Below are 20,972 nucleotides of genomic sequence, written 5' to 3' on the forward strand. Positions count from 1 at the left end.
GATTGAACCCAGGTCTCCTGCATTGTAGGCAGATGCTTTACCATCTGAGCCACCAGGGAAGTCCAATTGGTATAGAGAAGTCTATTGGTATAGAGACAGCTTTTTTCTTAGTTGAGAGATAGATAGATACTATCAATTTATTTACATGATAAATTTATACATTGCCTTGTTTCAGGGAGAATTTAAGACAGCTTACAAAAATACGTAAAAATAAATTAGCAAGGTAGAAGTTAAAATGGAAGCTGAAGAATAAAGAAAAACAAGAATGGAATTATGAAGTGAAAGTAAGAATGTTTATCTTAATGAATTATATGTGTGTGTTTACATGCACACACATCTGTAATCTAAGTATCTGTATTTAAAAAGGGGAAACCTAGTTAGTTACTAAGGTCTGTATGTGTTAGGTAAAAGTAATTATGTTAATTTCCATAAGGTAAAAGAAAACCTAACTATTTTTGATACTAGGCCAGAATTTCTCTCAGAGGAAGATCTTCATTAAAAGAATATTGATATAATAAGCAAATTCTTTGACATCATTTTTTATAAGAGATAGCCATCACAATTTTCATAGGTTTTCAAATAGATTCATTCATCATATCAAAATGTTATTTCAGGAACTTCCCTGATGGTCCAGTGGTTAAGACTCAGTGCTTCCACTGCAGAGAGCATGGGTTAGATTCCTGGTCAGGAAACTAAGATCCTACATGCCTTGTAGCCAATAAATAAATGAACAAATACATTAAAAAAAAAATCTAGTTCAGTAGAAGAAGCCCCACAGGGAACCAGTACTTTGTGGCTAATTTTATGTTGATCTGGTTGGATCCGGGGGTAGAATTTTATTTGGGAGAATGAATACATAATATGTTCTTCAAACTATCTTCACTAAGTATTAATTCTCTCAAACAAGATTTTAATAAAGATACTTTGGCAGTCAGTTTGGCATTATACTCGAACAAACTACTACAAAATATCTATTTGATGATGATGTTTGCATTCAGCTCAGACCTACTGGTTGTAATAGACACCACTGACCTGAGGGCAGAAGTGATGTTCTCTTTTGCAAGATTATGAGTCTTTCATCTTAGGCCACCACCTTATTAAATTTCTTGTACAATGAAGCACAATTGTTGATAATTTTGTTACTGAATTTCTACGTGCAGAAAATTGGAGATTCATACCGTGGCTACTGTGTAAGTGAGACTGAATTGGAAAGCGTCCTAACATTTCACAAGCAGCAAACACAGAGTGTTTGGGGGACCCGCCAGTCTCCGAGCCCAGCCAAGCCAGCTACGCGCTTGATGTGGAAATCCCAGTATGTCCCATATGATGGAATCCCATTTGTCAATGCAGGTACTTTAGTAAAGATTTATTTTTAAAAAGTTCAGCAGCAGCCATGATCCATTGTGAAAATGTGATTTTCCTAAGGTGATACATTTTTATTTTGGTAGATGACAACTGACTGTTAATTGGTGAAAATGTGTATTAAACTGAAAAGAAAACTTACAGTAAATACAACCAATCATTTTATGTTGTAAAATTATATTTTAGTATGTTAGGGTAAATAAATAATACTTTATACTGAAAAATGAGAAGTAAAAAATAACTAAATTCAAGGTAGACCTATTTAATAAAAATTAAACCATAGAGCAGTTTTATTATTTTAAATATGTGTAGCTGTTGTAGTTGGGTTTTTTTCCCCCCATCCAATCCAGATATTCTTTCCTTCTGTCTTGATTTGTCTTGCGGGGAAAAAAAATCAGTTTGTTTTGTATAGCTTATAACTCTGGGGATACTGTACAGGATTGGTATACAATTTGGAGTTATGATATAGAATTCTGATATTCTGACATCAGGTGTGTTACAGCATTCTCAGACACGGTGCTAGTGCTTACTAAAGCAATAGAGTTTCAAGCAAGTCCCAAAGTGTCATCCTAGGACTAGTCAGACCACAAAGAACCGAAGAATAAGTTGTTCGTTTCCGAACTATGTTGGGTGAGCAATTCTACCAGAAGAGTTGTAGACTCATCCTGGACCTCTGAGGGTAAAGAAAACTCCTTAGAGAAAGATGAGATAAATGTAACCCCTTCTACACAGGTTTTATTCTGCTGCCTAGTTCTAATCCCTTTTTTTTGTTTTAATTAATTTATTTTTTAATTGAAGGATAATTGCTTTATAGAATTTTGTTGTACTCTGTGAAACATCAATATGAATCAGCCATAGGTATACATATATTCCCTCCCTCTTGTCTAATCCCTTCTTAACTCTCCTCAGGCAGCTACTCTGTGAATATGGTATGTATTTTTGTACTTCATCATACATATTTGTATTTATATTTTTTATTATTCTAAATATTTTATAGTATACATAAGTAGTAAAATATAGAAATTATCAAGTAAACTTTTCACTGACTCATTTTGAAACTCTCTCCATGATACTTACAGATTCTGGTTAATTCTATTTCATTATTATATAATTTAATATCATATAATATGGACTATTACATAATAATAAACTGTTGCTTAAATTTGGTCTTTTCAGCATGTGACCAAACTGCAGTCATTTTTCTACTAATGATCATTTACGTTGTCTCCAACTTTTCAATACTACAAAGAATTCTGTAGACTAACCTTCAATTTACATATTTTCTGTTCAAAAGTGTAAGTAGTTTTCTAGAATATTAGTTTGAAACACAGTTTCTGTGGGTCAGAAATCCAAACTAGTTTTTTAGTTTTGTGTGCGTTAAAGTAGAATTGCTGGGTTGTGAAATATTCTCACTTTGTCTTCACAGGATTATCACAAGTTTCTCTCTAAGATGATAGTTCAGGTCCAAATCCCTTCTCTAAATTTTTTTTTCCAGATGTATTTCAGAATTCTAAATTTTTTGGATGGTAATATGATAATATTACAGAATGCTCCCAGCAAGTATTCTATAGGCAATATTACTTGCTCAAACCCAGTAAGACTTTATAGTTACAGTAAAAGGAATAAATAAAGACTATAAATAGCCCTGTGAAGTTCACACCAGATTTTACAGCCAGATGTATTCCAAACAGTTTTGTTTTCTCTGCTTTTTAAATTTCAAAATCATACATGAGGGATTGACAACCTGTATTAATTTTTAGTCCTTTCAGCAAGTATGAAAACTTCCCTTGCCCACATTTGTTCTATGATTTAGCATTGTCAGATTTAAAAACATCTTTATATTATGGGAATTTTCATATGGAGATCAAAGTAGAGGTGATAATATATGAAAGTTCATAACTCCATGTATCCATTCTCCAGCTTCTACAAGTATCAGCATGTGCTCAGTCTTGTGTCATTTATATCCCTATCTACTTCATTCTCGAAGGTGATTTCACAGGAAATTCCAGATATTATTTTATCTATAATTACTAAGGTATATAATATATACTAAAGTATATGTCTGAAATATAAGAACTCTTTATATATATAAATGTAACAACAGTTCCATTATTGCACTTTAAAAGAATTAATACCAATTTCTAATGTCATCAATTGTCCAATGTTCACGTTTCCACTTAGCTCATAATTTTTTTTTTCAGAGGTTTGTTCAAATTCACACGCAAACCAAGTTCACAGATTAAATTTGGTTAAGTTTCTTCTCATCTAAAAATTTCTCTCTTTTCCTCTGGGTAGTTTGTTCTGTAGAGTTTGCCATATTCAAGATTTTGCTGCTTCTGTCTCAGGGTTTTTTTTTAACGTGTTCTTTTATCTCCTGTATTTCCTATAAACTGTTAGATAGGAGTTTGATTAAATGAAGATTTAGTCTTCATCAAAGTATTTTGGAAGAATACTTCATAGGTGTGCTGTATACTTGTTATTGCTACCTATACAGCATTTTTAGCTTTAAGACTGATCAGTAGATTCAGTTGTTTTAGAGTATTGTCAGATTTTTATTTTTGTCAATTTGAGGAGTGTGAGAGTATTTTAGTGTTGTTTTAATTTGCATTTCCCTGTTTACTAGTGCATTTGAGCATCTTTTTATTTGTTTATTTAATATCCTTTTTTTTCTTTCTGACTTGCCTGTTCATAGTCTTTGCCCATTTTTCTGTTTGGTAGTTAGTTTTTATTTTTTAAAAATTATTTATGTTTCTTTTATTCTGCATATTAATTCTTTGTTTTATGTATTATAAAATAGTTTCTCAAGCTGATTTTCCTTTACCATTACTTAGAAGAAGTTAGTATCATTTTTATCAACATTTTTATTCATGATTGGTGTGTTTGGCTTTATATTTGCAAGGTTTGCTATACCCTACATAGGTTAGGATATTCAGCTTAGCATCTTAAATTGTATAGTTTTCACATCTACTTACTTGTATTATATATTGCAGTGTAACAAATTACCCCAAATGTGCTGGGTGAAAACTACGAACATTTACTGTCTCACAGTTTCTGTGGGTCAGAAATGCAGGAGCAGCTTAGCAAGGAGGTTCTGCTGCAAGTTCTCTCACAAGAATGCAATTAGTTGGCTGGAGCACAGTCATCTTAGGGCTTGCCTGGGGGTGGATCTGCTTCCAAGCTGACTCCTGTGGCTGTTGGCAGGCTTCTTTCTTGTTGGGTGGGCCTCCTCACAGAGCTGCCTCACCATATGACATCTGATTTCACGAGACAGAACAACTGACCAAGAAAGTATCTTAAGATGGGAGTCATAGTCTTCTTATAACTTAATATCAAAAATAAATCCTGTCACTTTTGACATCTGAGCCACCAGGGAATCTACAAATGGACACACCAGATGGTCAATACCAAAATAAGACTGATTATATTCTTTGCAGCCAAAGATGGAGAACCTCCATACAGTCAGCGAAAACAACACCAGGAGCTGACTGTGGCTCAGGTCATGAACTCCTTATTGCCAAATTCAGACTTAAATTGAAGAAAGTAGGGAAAACCACTAGCCCATTCAGGTATGACCTAAATCAAATCCCTTATGATTATACAGTGGAAGTGAGAAATAGATTCAAGGGATTAGATCTGATAGACAGAGTCCCTGAAGAACTATGGATGGAGGTTCATGACATTGTACAGGAGGCAGTGATCAAGACCATCCCTAAGAAAAAGAAATGCAAAAAGGCAAAAGGGTTGTCTGACAAGGCCTCACAGATAATGGAGAAAAGAAGAGAAACAAAAAGCAAGGACAAAAGGAAAGATATACCCACTTGAATGCAGAGTTCCAAAGAATAGCAGGGAGAGATAAGAAAGCCTTCCTCACTGATCAATGCAAAGAAATAGAGGAAAACAATAGAATGGGAAAGACTAGAGATCTCTTCAAGAAGATTAGAGATTCAGAGGGAACATTTCATGCAAACATCGGCACAATAAAGGACAGAAATGGTATGGACCTGACAGAATCAGAAGATATTAAGAGGTGGCAAGAATACACAGAAGAACTGTACAAAACAGATCTTTATGACCCAGATAATCACGATGGTGTGATCACCCACCTAGAGCCAGACATCCTGGAATGAGAAATCTAGTGGGCCTTAGAAAGCATCACTACAAACAAAGCTAGTAGACGTGGTGGAATTCCAGTTGAGCTATTTCAAATCCTAAAAGATGATGCTGTGAAAATGCTGCACTAAACATGCCAGCAAATTTGGGAAACTCAGCAGTGGCTACAGGACTGGAAAAGGTCAGTTTTCATTCCAATCCCAAAGAAAGGCAATGCCAAAGAATATTCAAACTACCGCACAGTTGTACCCATCTCACAGGCCAGCAAAGTAATGCTCCAAATTCTCCAAGCCAGGCTTCAACAGTACATTTACCATGAACTTCCAGATGTTCAAGCTTGATATACAAAAGTCAGAGGAACCAGAGATCAAATTGCCAGCATCCACTGTATTATTGAAAAAGGGAGAGTTCCAGAAAAAATCTACTTCTGCTTTATTGACTATGCCAAAGCCTTTGACTGTGTGGATCACAACAAACCGTGGAAAATTCTTGAAGAGATGGGATACCAGACCACCTGACCTGTCTTCTAAGAAATCTGTATGCAGGTTAAGAAGCAACAGTTAGAATTGAACATTCAACAACAGACTGGTTCCAAATCGCGAAAGGAGTATGTCGAGGCTGTTATATCGTCACCCTGCTTATTAAACTTAAATGCAGAGTACGTAATGAGAAATGTTGGACTGGATGAAGCACAAGCTGGAGTCAAAATTGCTGGGAGAAATATCAATAACCTCAGATATGCAGATGACACCACCCTTATGGCAGAAAGGGAAGAAGAGCTAAAGAGCCTCTTAATGAAAGTGAAAGAGGAGAATGCAAAGGCTGGCTTAAAACTCAATATTCAGAAAACTAAGATCATGGCATCTGGTTCCAGCACTTCATGGCAAATAGATGGGGAAACAATGGAAACAGTGAGAGACTTTATTTTGAGGGGCTCAAAATTATTGCAGATGGTGACTGCAGCCATGAAATTAGAAGACCCTTGCTCCTTAGAAGAAAAGTTGTGACCAACCTAGATAGCATATTAAAAAGCAGAGATACTACTTTGCCAATAAAGGTCTGTCTAGTCAAAGCTATGGTTTTTCCAGTAGTCACATATGGATGTGAGAGTTGGACTGTAAAGAAAGCTGAGCACCAGATAATTGAGCTTTTGACTGTGGTGTCAGAGAAGACTTGAGAGTCACTTGGACTGCAAGGAGATCCAACCAGTCCATCCTAAAGGAAGTCAGTCCTGCATATTCATTGGAAGGACTGATGCTGAAGCTGAAACTCCAATACTTTGGCCTCCTGATGCAAAGAACTGACTCATTTGAAAAGACCCTGAGGCTGGGAAAGATTGAAAGTGAGAGGAGAAGCGGATGACAGAGGATGAGATGGTTGGACGGCATCACCAACTCAATGGACATGAGTTTAAGTAAACTCCAGGAGTTGGCGATGAACCGGGAGCCCTGGCATGCTGCAGTCATGGGGTCGCAAAGAGTCAGACATGACTGAGCGACTAAACTGAACTAAACTGTACTGAGCACTGAAGAACTGATGCTTTTGAACTGTGATGTTGGAGAAAACTCTTGAGAGTCCCTTGGAGTGCAAGTAGATAAAACCTGTCCATCCTAAAGGAAATCAGTCCTGAATATTGATTGAAAGGACTGATGCTGAAACTGAAACTCCAATACTTTGGTCACCTGATGCAAAGAACTGTTTCATTGGAAAAGACCCTGATGCTAGGAAAGATTGAAGGCAGGAGGAGAAGGGGATGATGGGGTGAGATGGTTGGATGGCATCACCGACTTGATGGACTTCAGTTTGAGTAAGTTCTGGGAGTTGATGAAGGACAGGGAAGACTGGTGTGCTGCAGTCCATGGGGTCACAAAGAGTTGAGCACGACTGATCGACTGAACTGACTGATGACTTCTGCCATAGTCATTAGAAGTAAGTTAATAAGTCTAGCTCATGCCCAAGGGGATGGAATTACCAAGGATATGAGTACCAGGATCCAGGATCATTGGGGGCCATCTTAGAGGTTGGTAATCATGTGATTCAAACAGCTCAACTAGAAATAAGGAAATCAATTATAAAAGGAAATAAAAATATAAAAGACTTTCATATTTGTTAACAAATGTAGCATTTGCTAATTTCTACTTATAAGGTAATAAATTTTATTATTAAAATTATGTGTATGTAAATATCAGTTGACATTCAGTAGATGTGGTGTTTGCTGATTTCCTCACATAATTTGATACAATTGGTAAATATTATAATAAACTTTTATATTTATGTGTTTGTATATCTCAGTCAGACTGATATTTTCTTTCCTTAAGATTGTGTAATTGGAAGTATAGATTTTGTCACTGCTACTACCAAGTTGTTTTTAATCTAGCACCCAGTGCAGATGGATACTTGAATTAATATCAATAGTTGGTTTTGGCCCACAGGGAGTAGAGCTGTGGTAATGGAGTGTCAGTATGGGCCAAGGAGAAAAGGTTTCCAGTTAAAAAAAATTGGTGAGCTGGAAAATAGGTCTTGTCAGCTCTACAAAGCCACTTGTCCAGCCCGGTAAGCTTCATTTTCTTTTATTTTTTATTAAGTACTTATGTTTGTATAGTTAATATGCACATGTGCATGTTTTTATTACATTTAAGCTGTGCTGGAAACTATACAGTGAAATCTGTTTCCTCTTACCCTCCATGTCCCACTTGAAGGCAACAACTCTTACAGTTTCTTGAGTAACTTTTCAAAGATATTCTGTATATATGCCTATATATGTATATATATATCCCACTTTACCCTCATAAATGTTGACAATTTCAATAAAGATTACTAATATTTTCTTTCCTTAAATTTGGGTAGTAGCATACCTTCTTTTCTTCTATGAATTCACATGGATATATTTCCGTTCTGAATGCCTAATGTGGTTATTTGCTCAAAACTATTATGTTTCATACTAGTGTGATTGTAGAGACATATACTACTATATACACTTTAAAAAATTGTTTTAAATTTAAGTATAATTGATTTATAATGTGTTAGTTTCTGCTATACAACAAAGTGATTCAATTATACATGTAATTACTTACTCATTTTCATTTTCTTTTCCACAGTAGTTTATCACAGGATATTAATCATAGTTCCCTCACTATATCATAGCACCTTGGTGTTTTACTTTATGGTTTTTTTATTCATTCCCAATATGTCTCAAAGCTGCCTCCATGTCTGTATATAAATGAGCTGATTCCTTCTTTTTATTGATTGATCAATTGATTTTAAAAATTGGAATAGAATTGACATATAACATTATATTAGTTTCATGGTTCCTTTTTAATAGCCATATAATATTCCACTTGTAGATGAATTATCATTTACTTAATTAACCCTCTGCCAATGAACTGTAGGCACTGAGAAGTATTCTTCATTATTATTTATGAAGCTACAGCTAATAACATTGTAGCTATTCCTATATCAATGGACTAAATTCCTTGTAATTAGATTGTTAGGGCAAGTATTGTGTTCTTTTTAAATGATGGCAATTTTTGGAGAGTTGGAGAGTTGCTTGGTGGTGATTTTACCAATTATATTCACAGCAACAATATATAAGACCAACATAGTTAGTTTTAGGTAGAATAGGACTACTGAGTTAGTCGTTGCTTTGACTGAGGATGAAAAATGTATGCGAATGAAAGAGTTTTATAGTGTCTTTCAGTAATAATATTCTGTTTCACACATTTATAGTGTTTCAAATCATAAGATAAAATTTAAAAGTAACATGTAAATGTTAAATTTAGTTGAGCTTTGAAATGCTTATTTCAGCAATACATCTCATATCACAGTCTCATCGTTCTCAAATAATTTTTAAAGCCAGTTAAGCTTTAATCTGATAATGTTAACTTTAGACAGTGTTAAAACCTGACCGTTAATCATGACCCATTAAACAATTGCTTTGAAGTATAACCAATTGAGAACTTTAGACCGAACTTGGGAGAAAGTCACTATATGTGAAGAAGTTATTTTATTCTCAATCATTCTAAAAGTACTTTTTGAGTATCTGCTATGTACCAGAAAGAATGAAGAGACAGAGGCAAAGCAAAAACAACACCCAGTTGTGGATGTGACTGGTGATGGAAGTAAAGTCTGATGCTGTAAAGAGCAATATTGCATGGGAACCTGGAATGTTAGGTCCATCAGTTCAGTTCAGTCGCTCAGTGGTATCCGATTCTTTGCCATCCCGTGGACTGCAGGACACCAGGCCTTCCTGTCCATCACCAACTCCCGGAGTTTACTCAAACTCATGTCCATTGAGTCAGTGATGACATCCAACCATCTCATCCTCTATTGTACCCTTCTCCTCCCACTTTCAATCTTTCCCAGCATCAGGGTTTTCAAATGAGTCAGCTCTTCGCATCAGGTGGCCAAAGTATTGGAGTTTCAGCTTCAGTATCAGTTATTCCAATGAACACCCAGGACTGACTTCCTTTAGGATGGACTGGTTGGATCTCCTTGCTGTCCAGGGGACTCTGAACAGTATTCTTGAATACCACAGTTCAAAAGCATCAATTCTTCAGCACTCAGCTTTCTTTATAGTCCAACTCTCACATTCATATATGAATACTGGAAAAACCATATCTTTGACTAGATGGACCTTTGTTGGCAAAGTACTGTCTCTGCTTTTTAATATACTGTCTAGGTTGGTCACAACTTTTCTTTCAAGGGAAAAACATCTTTTAATTTCATGGCTGCAGTTACCATCTGCAGTGATTTGGGGGTCCAAAAAAATAAAGTCTCTGACTGTTTCCACTGCTTCCCCGTCTATCTGTCATGAAGTACTGGGACCAGATGCCATGATCTTACTTTTCTGAATGTTGAGTTTTAAGCCAACTTTTTCATTCTCCTCTTTCACTCTCATTAAGAGTCTCTTCAATTCTTCTTCACTTTTTGTCATAATGGTGGTGTCATCTGCGTATCTGAGGTTATTGATATTTCTCCTGGGCAGTCTTCATTCCAGGTTGTGCTTTATCCAGTCCAGCATTTCTCATGATGTACTCTGCATATAAGGTAAATAAGCAGGGTGACAATATACAGCCTTGACATACTCCTTTCGCGATTTGGAGCCAGTCTGTTGTTCCATGTCCAGTTCTCTGTGTTGCTTCTTGACCTGCATACAGATTTCTCAGGAGGCAGGTCAGGTGGTCTGGTATTCCTATCTCTTCAAGAAGTTTTCACAGTTTGTTGTGATCCACACAATCATAGGCTTTGGCATAGTCAGTAAAGCAGATGTTTTTCTGAAATTTTCACTTTTTCAATGATCCAACGGATGTTGACAATTTGATCTCTGGTTCCTCTGCCTTTTCTAAATCCAGCTTAAACATCTGGAAGTTCACAGTTATGTACCGTTGAAGCCTGGCTTGGAGAATTTGGAGCATTACTTTGCTGGCCTGTGAGATGGGTACAACTGTGCGGTAGTTTGAGTATTCTTTGGCATTGCCTTTCTTTCGGATTGGAATGAAAACTGACCATGAGTTAAGGCAGATTGGAAGTGGTCAAACAGGAGATGGCAAGAGTGAACATTGACACTTTAGAAATCAGTGAACTAAAATGGACTGGAATGGGTGAATTTAACTCAGATGACCAATATATTTACTACGGTGGGCAAGAATCCCTTAGAAGAAATAGAGTAGCCATCATAGTCAGCAAAAGACTCCAAAATGCAGTTCTTGGATGCAATCTCAATGATCTCTGTTCATTTCCAAGGCAAGCCATTCAGTATCACAGTAATCCAAGTTTATGCCCCGACCAATAATGCTACAGAAGCTCAAGTGAATTGTTCTATGAAGACTTACAACACCTTCTAGAACTAACACCCCAAAATGATGTCCTTTTCATTATAGGGGACTGGAATGCAAAAGTAGGAAGTCAAGAAACACCTGGAATAACAGGCAAATTTGACCTTGGAATACAGAATGAAGCAGGGCAAAGGCTAATAGAGTTCTGCCAAGAGAACGCATTGGTCATAGTCAACACCCTGTTCCAACAACACAAGAGAAGACTCTGCACATGATCGTCATCAGATGGTCAACACCAAAATCAGATTGATTATATTCTTTGCAGACAAAGATGGAGAAGTTCTGTACAGTTAGCAAAAACAAGACTGGGAGCTGACTGTGGATCATTTATTGCCAAATTCAGACTTAAATTGAAGAAAGTAGGAAAAGCACTAGACCATTCAGGTATGACCTAAATCAAATCCCTTATGATTATACAGTGGAAGTGAGAAATAGATTCCAGGGATTAGATCTGATAGACAGAGTGCCTGAAGAACTATGGACAGAGTTTCATGACATTGTACAAGAGGCAGTGATCAAGACCATCCCCAAGAAAAAGAAATGCAAAAAGGTCAAATGGTTGTCTGACGAGGCCTTATAAATTGCTGAGAAAAGAAGAGAAGGGAAAGGCAAAGGAGGAAAGGAGAGATATACCCATTTGAATGTAGAGTTCCACAGAATAGCAAGGAGAGATAAGAATGTCTTCCTCAGTGATCAATGCAAAGAAATAGAGGAAAACAATAGAATGGGAGAGATTAGAGATCTCTTAAAAAAATAATAGAGATACCAAGGGAATTTTTCATGCAAAGATGGGCACAATAAAGGACAGAAACAGTATGGACCTAAGAGAAGCAGAAGATACTAAGAAGAGGTGGCAAGAATACACAGAACAGCTATACAAAAAAGATCTTCACGACCCAGATAATTACGATGGTGTGATCACCCACCTAGAGCTGGACATCCTGGAATGAGAAGTCAGGTGGGCCTTAGGAAGCATCACTATGAACAAAGCTAGTAGAGGTGATGGAATTTCAGTTAAGCTATTTCAAATCCTAAAAGATGATGCTGTGAAAATGTTGCACTCAACATGCCAGCAAATTTGGAAAACTCACCAGGACTGGAAAAGGTCAGTTTCCATTCCAATCCCAAAGAAAGGCAATGCCAAAGAATGCTCAAACTACCGCACAATTGCACCCATCTCAGGCTAGCAAAGTAATGTTCAAAATTCTCCAAGCCAGGCCTCAACAATACATGAACCGTAAACTTCCAGATGTTCAAGCTGGATTTAGAAAAGGCAGAGGAGCCAGAGATCAAATTGGCAACATCCATTGGATCATAGGAAAAGTGAGAGTTCCAGAAAAAGATCTACTTCTGCTTTATTGACTATGCCAAAGCCTTTGAGTGTGTGGCTCACAACAAACTGGAAACTTCTTGAAGAGATGGGAATACCAGACCACCTGACCTGCCTCCTGAGAAATCTGTGTGCAGGTCAAGAAGCAACAGAGAGAACTGGACATGGAACAACAGACTCGTTCCTGATCAGGAAAGGAGTACGTCAAGGCTGTATATTGTCACTCTATTTTACTTACATGCGGAGTACTTCATGAGAAATGCCAGGCTGGATGAAGCACAAGCTGGAATCAAGATTGTCGGGAGAAATATCAATAACCTCAGATATGCAGATAACACCACCATTATGGCAGAAAGGGAAGAAGAACTAAAGAGCCTCTTGATGAAAGTGAAAGGAGAGTGAAAATGTTGACTTAAAACTCAATATTCAGAAAACTAATATCATGGCATCTGGTCCCATCATCAAGGCAAATAGATGAGGAAACAATGAGAACAGTGAGAGACTTTATTTTTGGAGGGCTCCAACATCACTGCAGATGGTTACTGCAGCCATGAAATTAAAAGACACTTGCTCCTTGGAAGAAGTTACGACCAATCTAGATAGCGTATTAAAAATCAGAGATATTACTTTGCTAACAAAGGTTCATGTAGTCAAAGCTATGGTTTTTCCAGTAGTTATGTATGATTGTGAGAGTTGGACTATAAAGAAAGCTGAGTGCTGAAGAATTGAGGCTTTTGAACTGTGGTATTGGAGAAGACTTGAGTGTCACTTGGACTGCAAGGGGATCCAACCAGTCCATCCTAAAGGAAGTCAGTCCTGCATATTCATTGGAAGGACTGATGCTGAAGCTGAAACTCCAATACTTTGGCCACCTGAAGCAAGGAATTGATTCACTTGAAAAACCCTGATGCTGGGAAAGATTGAAAGTGGGAAGAGAAGGGGACAACAGAGCATGAGATGGTTGGATGGCATCACCGATTCAATGGACATAATTTTGAGTAAACTCCGGGAGTTGGTGATGGACAGGGAGGCCTGGCGTGCTGCAGTCCATGGGGTTGCAAAGAGTCGGACATGACTGAACTGAACTGAACTGACTGTGTGCCCAGCAACAACATTGTGTATCATGAGAAGGAGGGAGTTGGAACATTGAGATGATAAACTTCACATGAAAAGCAGTATAATATTTGAAGAAGTTAAAAGATGGATAAGTAAACTGGAATCATATAGAATGCTCTGAATGCTGCTAAATGACTTTAACTTGATTAAGGAGCAAATAGATTTCAACAGTGGTATAAATGTGAAGAATTATTATGGCATTGATGTATCACATGGATGTAAAAATTGATATAATGGCAGCTAGAAGCCCCAGAAGGAGGGCATTACAGTAATCCAGGTATGAGCAGGAGAATGGAGAAGAGACAGATCCAGGAAAAAAAGTTAGTTGCATAGTATTTAGACATTTTTACTAAAGTAATGACTACTGTTAATTTGCTAAAGTACTATATACTGAGAATATGGCATATCTTTCACATAATGATCTGAACGCTTTCTAGATAATCAAATTTTCTCTAAACTTTAGTAATGCTTAAGTTAAACTTCTGTTTGACAAGTTAGATAATCTTGAGATTATAATTTAATGGATCAAATTCTTTTTTTTCTTATGAAAAGGATTTACATTAAAAAAGTACAGAAATTTCCTGACTATAGAGTTCCTACAGACCCCAAAATTGACAGGAAGATAATCCGAATGGAGCAGGAGAAAGCCTTTAACTTGCTAAAAAAGAACTTGGTAGATGCTGGTGGTGTTCTTAGGTATGACGTTTACATTGTTCTTGTATTTACAAGTTACTTTGCTTCTTTTGCAAGAATTCTGTCTATAAGAGAAATTATATTATGTTTTCCAATTATTCCATTAAGAAATGGTTTCTAAAAGGTAGATGTTTTATTAGTAGCTTCCTAGGTATTAAACTGATTTGCCATGTATAAGCCATTGAGTTTATCAACCACATGTGGATAATTTTGACCAAAGAATTCTGTATACCATATGGAAGTTTTTTCCCAACATGATAAATTCATATTTGGAAACACGTTTTATTATATATTTAGTACTTTGTTACAATCTAATTTGCTATAGCCCACCAGGCTTCTCTGTCCATGGCATTTCCCTGGCAATAATAGTGGAGTGGGTCACCATTTCCTTCTCTGTTGGCTCTTCTTGACCCAGGGATCAAACCCACATCTCCTGCATTGGCAGGCAGATTCTTTACCACTGAAGTACTTGGGAAGCACTTAATATGATATTATTATATATAATTTTTCAAAAAAATATTCTTCTGATGAGTATTAACATAAATATATGATTCTTTTTCTAGTAATATGATTTTAAATATTTTCTTTCATTAGGTGGTATGTACAGTTACCTACGCAGCAAGCTCATCAGTATCATGAATTAGAGACTCCCTGCCTCCCTTTATCGTCTTCCTCCTTTCCCATATCTTCTCTTGAAGAAGAGGAAGCTGCAATTAGAGATGAGAACTGTACATTGCCCTCACGTCTACATCCTCAAGTAGCACATAAAATTCAAGAATTAGTATCACAGGGAATAGAACAAGTGTATGCAGTTAGGAAACAGCTAAGGTACAGTAGAAACAAATTGTTCTTTTATGTTTTTCACTTTTGTTTGTTGGTTTAAGTAATACACTTAACATTGTAGATATATTCCAGGATATATGCTGTCAGAATATATAGGGAATATAGTTTATTAAATTATTAAAATAATATTATTTATGAATTGATCACTTTTAGCAGATGCTTTGCAAGCCATGAGTAATGATTTGAATTGCTCATTTTAGATAGTCCATGTTCAGATTTGGGAAATTAGACTATTTTTAAATGATATATATATTGAATTATATACTAAATACCTTTATAGAAAGAAAATTTTTAGAAAAGATTTTAAAACATTGGCCAAGATATTTGTTTTAACCCATTTGAAATGTGCAGTTAAATTTTATTGAAACAAAAGAATATGAGCAGTTTTTTGTCTAATGAAATTTTATATGTAGTACTCTGTGTGTGCATGCTAAGTCACTTCAGTTGTGTTCAACTCTTTGTGACCCTGTGGACTGCAGCCTGCCAGGCTCCTCTGTCCATGGCGTTCTCCAGGCAAGAAGACTGGAGTGGGTTGCCATGCACTCCTCCAGGGGATCTTCCCCACACAGGGATCAAACCCATGTCTCCTGTGACTCCTGGATTGCAGGTGGATTCTTTACTGCTTAGCCACTGGGGAAGCCCCATGTAGTACTCTGGTCTAATTTTATTGGTACTCAGGATATAATAATAATTATTATTATAAATATGAGGCAGTTACTATGTGTGTGCCAAATAGTATGCTAAGTACTTTATAGGCACAATCTCATTTATTCCTATGACTTTATAAATTTAGTGTATTTATCCTCATTCTTCAGATCAGGAAATGGAGACTTGGGATGTTTAAAGAGATACAGCTAGAAGTAAAGTCTAGGTGTACAACCTTGCTCTTCATCATGATTTCTGTTTCTTAACTGACTTTATTCCTGCTGGTAATTGTATAGTTGGATCTGAACAGCAGAATGAGTATTTCCCAGGATTATTTCCTAATGAATACATGACTTCGGTTTAACAGATTTCTTAGACATTTTATGTTTATTTACATTGGGGCACTGTTAAAACAGAGCCAAAGTTTGGTAAGCCATCCACTAGTTTACTAAACCTAAATCTTAAGAACAAAAGTATGATACAGCTCTGCAGTATGGCCTACTGAATATAATGCACAAAGCATGTGTATATTGAATTTTATAATTTCTTTTTATATATTTACTTTTTATACCATCTTGTGACAACATTACCTTTTATTTCTATCTTCTCTTTGGTCTACTTGTAAAATTTGAACAGATTGTATTTCATATATTATCTGAAGACTTTTGAAAGCAATGAAATATGATGTTTATATGTGTAACTTTGGTATAGGTCCAGTCTGTCTTAGTTATTAGCGTCGTGTATGACTTTGGGCAAATTACTTAATTTCTATAGCCCTTAATTCCCTTTTCTGTAAAGTCAGAATGTTTATTATACTTACCTCACAAGATTATAGGATGGGTTAAAGGAGATACTAAAAGTATTCAGTGACTGACAGAGTAAGCATTCAAAGACATACTATGTTTGAACTGAAAATAGTGATTTCATTAAATTCATAAAAATATCAAAGCTCATTCTAAGATATACAGGTGTTTAACCAGTGAAAATATTACCTTTCATTTAATCTGCATGAATTCTAGGACTTAATGTGTAGGAAAAAAGTAAAAAAATATAAATTACTTATAAAGCTATAAATCATACTTTACAGAATTATATGCTAAAAGAGAACCTGTCTCACTTGAACTAAATTATTAGATTGCTAGATTGTTTATGTTTTTATTCTATTTTATATTTCCACAGAAAATTTGTGGAAAGGGAACTCTTCAAACCTGATGAAGTACCTGAAAGACATAATCTATCCTTTTTTCCAACTGTAAATGATATAAGAAATCACATCCATGAGGTACAGAAATCCTTGAAAAATGGAGATAATATATATAACTCAGAGATTATTCCAGCAACGGTATGATTACAACTGTAATTTCTTGTTTTATTACAGTAGTCTTTCTCAGCTAATGCCTGGTTGCTACTAGGCCATATAAATAACTGTGATGTAAGGAAAAATAGTGTTTTTCCCCAAAATGTAAACACTGAACTCTTAGGTGATGATTTAACTAAAATGTTTTTTATTACTCCCATAAAAAAGAAATTTAAGTGAATTTCTAGCTGTGACTATAATAACAATAGTAATCTTCACTTAAAAATCAACATATTTTATCTCCATAAAAGTATATCTTACTTATGTGACAGATATTTATTGAGTACATACTATGTATATCTCCACCTCTTTTTAAATATGTTCAGCAAGTTTGAATAGAATAGCATAGACTTGACTGTGATGATGTTGGTTCTATATGCCCTCTGTGGATGTAAAGCTTACCTCATACTCTGATACTGTAGTTTCCCCCAGAAAAGTGGCCATTTCTACCTACTCTGAAGAGAGTAGAAACTACCCAGAAACTGCTGATAGTAATATACACAATGGTTTCCCAGAAATTACCCAGAAACTACTAATTGTAATACACACAATGATTTTGGCATTAAAATCTCAAGTAACAATATCCTTTGCTGTCTGCAGTTTTACTGTCTAGATTCAGTAACTGAATAGTTTGAGATTTTTTTATTAAGCTTGAGCTACTCTTCTTTTCTATCCAGAATGCTTAGTTATTCACTGTCCAAAATTCAGAAACTAAAACAGATTTGAGTACCGGTAGTCTTTGTCAAATTCTTGCTATCTGAACTAGGGAAGATAATTTATTTGATTAGTTAAGTATACTTATGCTTTGAGAATGTGAACAAGTGAAGAAAGTAATTATAGAATAAAGCACATTTATACTGTGATTGGGTAAGATATGACAGTTGCATTGTTATTTAAAAATAGTTTTAGAGATAAATACTTTGTTTTTTTTACTGAAGTAAGTGTTCCCATTTCAGCTTCAATGGACTACAGATAGTGGGAATATTCTCAGAGAGACTGTGACAGTTACGCTTGCAGAAGGTAGGTGATCTTGAATAATTCAATTTCAAGATATAAAATCAAGCAGTGTTAAACCTGGAAGATATTTAAGATATTATCTCATCTAATTTGTCTCATCTAAGTTATGGATAAGGAAACCATGGCCCAAAGAGGCAAGAGCAACTACATTAGGATTTATCAAAAATATTTCTAGCTATTTAAATTTCCTATGTATATATCAGATTTTATTCTTTATGATTGAAATTTTGAGGCTAATGATGATTAGCATGGTTTACTCTAAAGCTAGGCTAGTTTCAGTAGTAATAACCCTAAGACACCTTGATCAGGAAACTGTTGTCCATTTTGTATGGTTTGCTTTTTCTCGTATGTTTCTTACTCCTGTGTTCTCTCAGTATTCTGGGCTTTTTTCAGCCCTTTTGTTCTCTCTTCAAGAAATGTCTCTTCTCCTCTTTTGCTTGGCAAACTCCTCTTACCACTCAAATTGCAGTTTCTTTGGCTTTAGGTGCTTTCTTAACTTCCTCCCGCTATGTAAATTTGGATATTCACTCTTTTTTATTTACCTCTGCATTTAACATGCTATTCTTTGTTTATGGATATATATCTTTTATTATGATTTGGGAATTGTGTATTTTTTTTGTTGTTGTTAAATGCAGGTACAAAGTTTATTACCAGAGACATAGCATAAAAAGTGGGACAGTACACAGAGAAATGGTTAGTTTAGTTAAGCTGGAGAGGCAAGGCAGAGATAAACACCCAGAGAGAAAGGGTGTTGGCATCTAGTTCTTAGCATAGTGGATTCTAAAAACTTAACATGTAAATAAATACTTTAAAATAAATTAATAATATGTAGAATACAGGTTTTTTAAAAAATTCTTTGGCTATGGACCTTGGAACTGCTTTGCTTATAGAATAGCTTGCAAATTTTAGACTTATTCTTTTTTTCTGTGTATATTTAATTCAGTGTGATAAATGCTAAGCATAGAAAAGTAAGTCTCTGCTTCATTGAATTTAACTTTTAGGAAGAAAAAAAGACTATAGTGTATTCTAACTAATTACTATAATGAATAGTAACAGTATTACTATGAGAGAGAGTTGACAGTATTACCATGATAGAATTGTGCCAGACTGTGTGGGAACAGTGATAGAAATATGTAACTTAGTCCAGAAAGTAGGGAAGGGACATTTGAGAAAGTGACTTTTATTTTTATTTTTTTAAATTGGAGGACAGTTGCTTTAAAACAGCAGTTAGTTTGTGCTGTAGAGCAAAGTGTATCAACTGTATGTATACACATATCCTTTGTTTTTTGGATTTCCTTCCCATTTAGGTCACCACAGAGCACTAAGTAAAGTTCCCTGTGGTATACACTAGGTTATGATTAGTTATCCATTTTATGTACAGTAGTAGAGAAAGTGACTTTTAAACTGAGAACTGAAGAATGAATAGGAATTTACTAATCAAAGGAATAGCATGTTCAAACGCTAAGCAAAGAAGAGGATACCATGTCCAAGGAACTTAATGCTTAAGTGGTCTTAAGTAGAGACAGTGCTTGGAGATAAAACTGAATAAGCATAATAGATTAGGAGGCCCTTTCACCTTCCAAGTGAAAGGTGATAGTGGTGTTGTTTGCAGTTGGTGACATTTATACAAGTATTGGGCACATTTAAGAGTTGTCTTCAGTTCAGTTCAGTCTCTCAGTCTTGTCTGACTCTTTGCAACCCCATGGACTGCAGCACACCAGGCCTTCCTGTCCATCACCAACTCCCGGAGTTTACTCATTCTCATGTCCATTGAGTTGGTGATGCCATCCAACCATCTCATCTTCTGTTGTCCCCTTCTCCTCCCGCTTCAATCTTTGCCAGCATCAGGGTCTTTTCCAATGAGTCAGCTCTTTGCATCAGGTGTGTCGTCTGCATATTAGAGGTTATTGATATTTCTCCCGACAATCTTGATTCCAGCTTGTGCTTTATCCAGTCCAGCATTTCTCATGAAGTACTCTGCATGTAAGTTGAATAAGCAGGGTGACAATGTACAGCCTTGACATACTCCTTTCCCGATTTGGAACCAGTCTGTTGTTTCATGTCCAGTTCTAACTGTAGCATCTTGACCTGCATACAGATTTCTCAGGAGGCAGGTCAGGTGGTCTGGTATCCCTGTCTCTTCAAGAATTCCACAGTTTGTTGTGATCCGCACAGTCAAAGGCTTTGGCATAGTCAATAAAGCAGAAATAGATGTTTTTCTGAACTCTCGCTTTTTTGATGATCCAATGGATGTTGGCTATTTGATCTCTGGTTCCTCTGCCTTTTCTAAATTCAGCTCGAACATCTGGAAGTTCATGGTTCATGTACTGTTGAAGCCTGGCTTGGAGAATTTTGAGCATTACTTTACTAGTGTGTAAGATGAGTGCAACTGTGTGGTAGTTTGAGCATTCTTTGGCATTGCCTTTCTTTGGGATTGGAATGGAAACTGACCTTTTCCAGTCCTGGTGAGTTTTCCAAATTTGCTGGCATGTTGAGTGCAGCATCTTCACAGCATCATCTTTCAGGATTTGAAATAGCTCAACTGGAATTCTGTCACCTCCACTAGCTTTGTTCCTAGTAATGCTTCCTAAGGCCCACTTGACTTCACATACCAGGATGTCTGGCTCTAGGTGAGTGATCACACCATCATGACTATCTAGGTCGT

The 20,972-nt window shown here is 36.0% G+C and overlaps 1 protein-coding gene across 7 annotated transcripts in view; it reads left to right on the plus strand.

Moving 5' to 3' along the window:
- The window catches only part of CARF (calcium responsive transcription factor), a 75,351-nt gene that overhangs the window by 19,896 nt on the left and 34,483 nt on the right, over nucleotides 1–20,972 (plus strand). For all 7 annotated transcript variants that reach the window (XM_069578043.1, XM_069578039.1, XM_069578038.1 and 4 more), the window contains 6 exons: nucleotides 1,161–1,350; nucleotides 7,905–8,025; nucleotides 14,305–14,448; nucleotides 15,040–15,273; nucleotides 17,113–17,275; nucleotides 18,247–18,310. In XM_069578043.1, coding sequence (XP_069434144.1) covers nucleotides 1,161–1,350; nucleotides 7,905–8,025; nucleotides 14,305–14,448; nucleotides 15,040–15,273; nucleotides 17,113–17,275; nucleotides 18,247–18,310 — 916 coding nt within the window. The remainder of the gene's footprint in view (nucleotides 1–1,160; nucleotides 1,351–7,904; nucleotides 8,026–14,304; nucleotides 14,449–15,039; nucleotides 15,274–17,112; nucleotides 17,276–18,246; nucleotides 18,311–20,972) is intronic.

This window comes from Ovis canadensis, chromosome 2, assembly GCF_042477335.2.
Source record: "Ovis canadensis isolate MfBH-ARS-UI-01 breed Bighorn chromosome 2, ARS-UI_OviCan_v2, whole genome shotgun sequence".
In the NCBI taxonomy this organism is placed as follows: domain Eukaryota; kingdom Metazoa; phylum Chordata; class Mammalia; order Artiodactyla; family Bovidae; genus Ovis; species Ovis canadensis.